The sequence below is a fragment of the Limulus polyphemus genome, unplaced genomic scaffold (genome assembly GCF_000517525.1).
Source record: "Limulus polyphemus unplaced genomic scaffold, Limulus_polyphemus-2.1.2 Scaffold5295, whole genome shotgun sequence".
Classification (NCBI taxonomy): Eukaryota; Metazoa; Arthropoda; class Merostomata; order Xiphosura; family Limulidae; genus Limulus; species Limulus polyphemus.
In genome coordinates this window covers 19,040-27,133 of record NW_013670905.1, presented here as the reverse complement: position 1 = coordinate 27,133, position 8,094 = coordinate 19,040, and the positions used below count along the sequence as shown (strand labels likewise).

At 29.6% G+C, this 8,094-nt stretch overlaps 1 protein-coding gene across 3 annotated transcripts in view; it reads right to left on the bottom strand.

Annotated features, from left to right (window-relative positions):
- Positions 1-3,041, bottom strand: part of LOC106472394 (cullin-2-like) — a 35,532-nt gene extending 32,491 nt beyond the window's left edge. Inside the window, exons 1-4 of one of the 3 annotated variants that reach the window (XM_022400973.1) lie at positions 2,967-3,037; positions 2,112-2,198; positions 1,120-1,147; positions 638-768 (exon numbers count right to left, since the gene is read on the bottom strand). In XM_022400973.1, coding sequence (XP_022256681.1) covers positions 638-756 — 119 coding nt within the window. In that variant the 5' untranslated portion in view covers positions 757-768; positions 1,120-1,147; positions 2,112-2,198; positions 2,967-3,037. Of the gene's footprint in view, positions 1-637; positions 769-1,119; positions 1,148-2,111; positions 2,199-2,966 lie in introns of all 3 variants that reach the window. The other 2 variants (XM_013933037.2, XM_022400972.1) reach the window with 2 other exon arrangements.
- Between the last annotated feature and the right edge of the window lie 5,053 nt (positions 3,042-8,094).

Here is an 8,094-nt window from a genome sequence, read left to right as displayed (position 1 = left end):
GTACTGAAAGTATAAAATGAAATGTATAGACAACAAAACTGGAAAAATATTTGTTGATTTATTAATTTAGTCTCCATTGATTAAACATGGTTTTTTTTTGTTTTTTTTTATTATTATCAAAAACATTGGTGTTATAACAGAAAATGGCTTAATTCAGAAACTATTTAAGACCAAAATTGAATCAATATTTTTACTTTCATTATAAATTTTATGCACTTGGCTCTCGGCTAGGTGATCCCACACTACGTCTTTACTTTAGACTTATTATACCAGCACTCACTACACTTGTAAGATTTCATGACAGCCCTCCCCCCACAAATAACATATAATTAACCTTTTCACAAATTTATGCATTTAAGATACTTTGTCATCTTGCACACACTTTACCATGACTACATTTCTCAAAGTATGTTTGTTTCTACACTCACAAGCTTTTCTGCAAAGCATGATGCATGGGCTATGTTATATGTTTAAGGAATATCCAAATAATTATGAAAGAACAACGTGTATGTATTTATATACATAAAATACTAGTAATCAATATAAAATTTGATTTTTAAAACAAAATATTACTTTTGATATATTACACAAAAGTCTATTATGAATGTGTGTAATATTCATTACTCTCAAAGGATATGTAAACCTATCATTCCATACAACGCGTGGTACTTTTCCTAACATAATTACTCCTTCAACAGTGTTCTTCAGCTCTCCCCATGTTGCTTCAAAATCAACCTTCCTTGGCTTTAAAGACATCTCTCAATAAACCTATAAAAATATACAATTCAAAAAACACAAATGAAGTATAAAAATCATTAATCTGCATAAAGTCATTACTTGCAATTGATATTTTAAGTAATTACTTATTCACATTTACTGGTATATTAGATTAAACTTCTCACGTCTGCATCAGACTACTACAAGTAGTTTCTAGTAATGTTTGACCCACAAAGATGCTCTGCATATTTTAAAATCATAGGTTTAAATCACTTATAATGTCTTGTTAACCAATCAGCAATGTCAAATCATAGGAAACATCAGAATAAACAGGATCAAATTGTTTGGTCCATTGAGATCAATGCTTATCATCATAATAATGGAAATCAAGTAGCAACTCACCTACACATAAACTTTCACATTCACATGCCTGCAAGAACATAGGAAAAATCAAGATGCTAACAACACAACACATACATCATGCCAAACATTGAACAAGCTCAGAATTTTAACGTATATTTGTTTTTAGGAATGAGCCCATATCTAAGCTTTCATAGATTAATTTTAATATTTCTAAATTCAATTTCACATAACAATTGTTCCATTTCACCACTCAAACATCTGCACATTATAAGCCCTAACAATTTCAAAACTTGAATTGTCATCTCTAGTATTTTTCATTCCACAGCAAGTAAGATCAAACTTTTGAATATACTCAAATTTATTAAACCAAATATCACTATAAAAGCTTTAGTAACACATGAAAATTAATTTCATATACAATTGTTTTTCTTTAGTTTCAAAAAATAACATTAGTTAAATTATGTATAAATTTCACTATACTATTTGACAAAATAAAAAACCAAATATAAGCACATCTTAATTCCTAAAGAAATAATTAACAGTTTGTGAAATCAATAATTTCACCTTAATTTTTTCTTTTGTCAAAATGAAGTGAAAATAATCAATTTCAAAAACTAAATTTAATTTAGATATTCTATAAGATAATAGTGTATGTTCACTACATGTGGTACCACTCCAATAAAATTAATATTCAGATACCTATACAACATACATTCATTCCTTAATATATTTTTTCTCCTAAAATTATTAAATCTTTCATTGTAACATTTTCCAATACTCTCATGTGTAATAAATCTTATATAGTTATTATGAATTCCTTTGTAGTTTGTTAAATAAAATATGTGATACACCTCAATCTCACACAAGATATAAGAGAATTCAGTCAGCACTTTAACTGGAATATAGGATGCTTTAAAATTAAAATTTACAAGAACTGGTCATCTAGAAAACTATTGGGTGTAACAGCGGTGTTATTAAGTGTCTGGCAATATGCACACCCTTACCTGCATCACTGAAAAATTATGTCTTACCTATGGAATAACAATAACAAAGTTCAAATAGTTATTCTTTCTACTCAAGTCCTCCTCTGATGTTTATCTGAACAACACTCAGTAGCCCTACAAATATGAAGTGTAAAAAATAAATAAATTTTCAACAAAATTAAAGATATTTATTTTTATAAATATAATTCCTTGATTCTGGAAAAGCACATAATTTCTCTTAACTTAATTTTACCTATACGAGTCAAGGAATCATAGCCTATGCTTTACTACTAAGTACTATAATTAATCTAAAGCTATAGTATTATAATATAAGCAAGTTGATCATGATTTTGTCAAGTTAAGACTAATTTGTTTAAATACAGTTAACTTCCAAACCTATAAGAAGACTTACTATAATAGATATAGTTCTGGTACTTAATTAGTTAATACTATAATAATAGTACTTATAAGATATATATTACTAGTAGTTAATTAGTTAATACTATAATAATAGTACTTATAAGATATATATTACTAGTAACTTTGACAAAGTCATGCTGTCACGTAACTGAGTCTGAAGCAGGATAACCACAAAATACATTAAACGTTTGAAATAAATAAGAAAACTAAATACTTCATTATATTTTCTTTCAAAGTACTGTTGGTGCAGAATTTCAATATTATATAGTATTAGTAATAGTACTTGAAACACTCAAACTCAAACATTAGAATTTTTTTATGTTCCTATATTTTAAACTTAATAATAATAATATTTTAAAGTTAACAAACAAATACATTTTCTTGCATTTTTTTATATTATCTGTGCATTGTGGTCTGCCATATCACTATAGAAATTATAAGGTAATTATTTAATCTTAAGTTATTGAATACGATTTCACAAACCAGTATTCCGTTCTTCCTTACATTTATCAATACCAGTAACGTGTTATTATATAGCGTTAGGCAACTGTAACAAAATGAGATAAAAAAATCACAACTTCTGGTTCCCCCTGGTGATGACAATTTAAATGACACATAAATTATTTATAACCGTCTTCAAACATATAAATGTTACTTATTTTAAACCGCCTGATTTTGCTAATAAATATGAAGTCTATGGATAATAAACTAATAGTCTTCATATTATGTGTGTAGATACACAATTGAAAGAAAGGACGACTGAAACTGAGAAAATTAAAACCTTTCTTTCAGTGCTCTTAATGTAGTAAGCTAATGTGTGTTATTTTAAATTAAACTTATCTCGTTAGTATGAATATAGATTTCCGTGATACACCATATAAGTGTCAGTTTGTTAAGTTACTACGTTATATTTTGCATGTCACATTTTTATTTTCCAAACTGTTTCTTGTTTTGCGTTTAAAAAAGATACTTTTTGTTTTGTAATATGAATAATTGTATGCAGTTATGTGTTTAAAGTTTGGTCGAGTGGCAGCACAGTTGATCAATTTCCAAATTAATTTATCGTGAATGTAAGAATAACACTCAGACCTGTAAGCAGAATGTTTGAGAGGGGGTTATAATTTGTGAAATCAAAAGCCAACACATGTTGTGCGAAGCATAATCAGCATGCAATCCCCCAGATAACATGTAAAAAAATAGGTGCTATGAGATTAAATCTGGAAGCAATTTTGCATGAAATATAACTTAAACAATTGCATGCCTGTTCACATAAAACCCACAAACATCCAAAACGTTAAATATCATAAGCAGCTGCACTATAACTATAGAATTTTTTTTTACACCACAAAAATAGGGGGTTCAATAAAATCCCTCGACCCCCCCGCGTACGTGCGTGACACTAGATTTCGAAGAAATTATAAAGATTATTATATTAAATTCTAGAAAGAGAACATACAAAAGTTAACAAAATTTTAAGAAAGGTTCTTAAAACTGATAGTCTTTGTTCAAGAATTCTTTGTAAGTTACTATTCCAAAGTTGAGGTACTGTTAAGAATGCTTTATACTATTTTTGTAATGTGTTCTATCATTGGTAAGTTCTTTTAACTAATTTTAAATAATTCAACGTCTAGTCCGCGTAACGATAATTAATTTATTTCGTCTTTTAACGTTTTTATTAGTTCAAAACTGTGGTAACTTGTGGGCCACGTTTACAGTCACAATAATTTTGCTTCACTAATGTAAAAAAGCAAAACAAAACAAGCTTACTTGTACAAGTAAATCAATACGCGCGATAGATAAGCCAGATACAAATACTTCACTAAAGGCACACTGACTGATTCACTCTATTGGCTAGAAACAACTCTATAAATCTTCCGAACTATCTCGTATTTATAATCTGTCCTTGAATTTACTATAAAATTTTACGTCAAACCTCTTAGAATTTTTCAAGTGTTCATCATTACAATCGGCAGCTCCCTCTAGCAAACAAATTCTAATACAAAAATATAGTTTACAACACTGTTTTCTTTCAGCCTTAGAGTTAAAGTAAAAAGTAACACTTTAATATATTTTATTTCTGTTAAACAAGTTACTTAGCCGAATAAAATTAGAATGAAATAAATCAACCGTCTTAATATACCTGGAAGAAGTGAAATTTTAATTTCTGTTATACTATTACACTTTAATCATTTTCATATCTTATATATGTCAATAACATATTTATTATTTCTAAAAGACTCTATTTTAAAGCCTAGCACATAGAAATTTGGTGTCAAGAGTAAGACAAATTATGAGATTTGAGAACGTTATGGAGATCATTCAAAAATCTGTGAAGCTTCAGATTAGGACGGCGATAGAATGTGATAGAAATCATAAAGACGTAATAAATAAATAGTTAAACATTTTGACCAACAACTGGAAAAGAGTTCTGGAAGATTGTTATAAAAATGTTAAAATTGGACATCAAACTGAAAGAATGTGACACATAAATCATCTTACACTGAACTGAGAAGGTAACAAAAAATTCTAAGTCATTGAAAGAACACGACAACCAATTAATATTGATAACACCAGTCCACTAATCTGGATGGATTTTTAAATAGATTTATTAGTTTTTATCTTCATTACGTACTTATGAATGCACAATATCTTAAAATTACTTTTGTCAAGTTATTTCTTTCTTCAAATACTAGTGTTACGACAGCGGAGGTCACGTGACGTTAGTAACATGTCATATTCTCGAAGCTTCGTGAATCCTCGGGAGGTTACTAGATTTCGATATTCTTTTATATATAAGACGGTCAAGACGTGACGGCAACAATGTAATGAGTAATTGAACTGCGGACAGAGAGAGAGAGTATTGTTGAGTCGAGCACGTGAGACATTCGTTGTGAATTATAGCGTTTGTTATAGCGTGACTGTGGAAATTAAGTATATTGCAAAGTTGTATTTAGAAAGTATAAACCAGTTTCAATTAAGAAAAGACTTGTATACCTAAAGTTTCAATTAAGAAAAGACTTGTATACCTAAAGTTTCTTCGAAAAGAAATTATACGGAAAATTAACTAACGAACAGAGACGTAACGCTAGTTTCTCAGTTTTTCCGCTTATTGTCACTTTTATACTTGCTACAGCACAGAGCTTGTCTTCTACATAACTAATATACAAACCATACAAGCTTCTACTAGGCTACTGGTTGTGAATCAACAAGTGATAAAATGAAAACTTGTTATGATATAAGTGCTGAGGAGATTGGGTTTCATCATGGTGACGTGGTGTGGCTGTATAGTCCTCGCTGCAAGAGCGAACAAACATCTGAAATTAAGTAAATGTTGGAAAGAACTCCATGCTTAACTCAAAAATCAATGATGTGGCTTGTAGAATCCAGAGGAACAGGTGGTCCAAGACAAAGATATTTCACTGTGATCATCTTTGGTAAAAGAATGCCCAACTAGTTAGCTTCAGAGATGACTTCACCAGTGGTAAGCTCAACTTGCTGAATATCACGAGGTTCCTGTCTATACCACTGTCAAAAATATCTCTTAGTGGCAATACACCAAGTGTGGATAAAAGGGAAAAGTCCCCTCACATCTTTATACCATAAGCCAGAAGAAGAAACCCACTATAAAGATTTGCTGTCCAGACAGTTTAAAGACAGTAAATAACTACAAAAGAAAATGTTGCTTTATTAATTCATTAACTACAACAACAACAAAAAAAAACAAACAAAAAAAAACGGACCGTTGATGCATTATAAGAGTGACGATCAAATTTAACTATTCGGTCAGACAAAAGTTAATGGTGAGTGCTGTTCGCTTGCTTTCTTCTCTCTAGTCATTCAGTTCAAAATTAGAGACATTTAGCAGAGACAACTTTTGTGTAGTTTTGCGCGAATATCCAAAACAAAAACACAGGAATTGAATAAGAGAAGCTAAATCATTTTAGGGTATTATTAGGATTGAAAATTCGATTCTATAGGATGACACAAACTGTAAAAATAGTCGAATATCTTACATGATCTCTAGAAATGTTAAGATATCTAGGTTTTGTGAATAAAATTCCCATAATACTGTACAGTTTAATTTCATTATAGGATATATTAGGCATTTGTGTGAGAGTTCTTTTAGACAGTACTAATTAATCTTGTTAAAAAATGTGTCCTATAAGATTATTGTATTTTAATTGAATGTAGGACATTTTATATATGCCTGCCTATGACATTTCCGTAAGAGTCAACAAAAATTATGACCCACAAAGTGAAAATAGTTTAGAAAACGAATAATAGAATGCAACAGTAAATACTAAAAATAAATGGTCTATTGCAAATAATAGTCAATGATTTGGCATATATTTACGGGTCATAGCTTGCAAAAATTAAAACAGGGCCTAACATAAAAACCGATAACCTATTATTTGTAGAAAATACGTTGAAAAACGTCAACACGTAGTATGTGACGAAATTTTAAAAAGTATTATAAGAAGAAGAATGTTTAAACCTCATAACCATCGTATAAGTAACTCAGGGACGATACCATTCACAAAATGAATTGTGATAAATAAAAACTAATATTCAGAATTAACAGAAAAGAAGACTGCTTTAAAGTTGATTTATTAATACGTAAGCACTGTGTAGAATAATAAAGATAAACTGGAAAAACAATAACGCACGATCAGGGTGGTAAATGACATTAGACCCATTAAATGCACTAGATTGAAGCTGTTTTTTTGTAGGCAAGGAATAATGGACGAAACATTGATCCGATTTATAAGTCTGATTGTTCACTGAAATCTACAGTTCGTATATTTAGTTATTGTTTTCTTCGCGTAATTTTTTTGAAATACTAACTCATGATTTAAGAGTGTCACAATAATTTTAAACTAATAGATACTGGAGGGATGTAAACTGATACATTTGTTAGGCAGGCGGTAGCACTGACTATATAAAGATGGCTCCGATTGTTCATCGAAATGGTATTTTAAATATCTCCTCAATATTTCATCAGAACCTTACAATATTATACAGTGTTTCCTTGTATAATAATATCTATGTAATGACTGAGTCACAAGTTCTAGAAATGTTTGTAAATATCATAATAAAAAGTTTGAATTTCTTCTGCTTCTTATTTATTACATGATAACTTAAAAACCGAAACAATGGTGTAAACCAATTTCACTGAGGTGACGTAGTTTCAAACAAAATATATGCTTTTATAAGTGTGATTAATAACTAGAAGTAATTAAGAAAATCATAATTCTAATGTAAACGATATTATCATTACCCCTTGAAATTAGCTTACTTACAGAAATTTGGGGTTTATTTAAAAAGGTTAAGTACAGGGTGAAACAGGAATTACCAGCTAATAATAGATAAACAATAAATATTACAGTTGGAACCTCATTGTATTTAGAAGTTGGTTATAAGTACAATCTCGCTATGTCTATTGAAACATCACATTAAGAAACAAGCAAACAAGTAAAGAAAAAGAAATAACATACTGTATAGCAATTTTTATAATTATTCAATCACAATTGAGTTTAATGTATCTCATTATTGTTTTTTAACATTCTACTACACTGTGTCCCCCCAGTGGTACAGCGGTATGTCTGCGGAC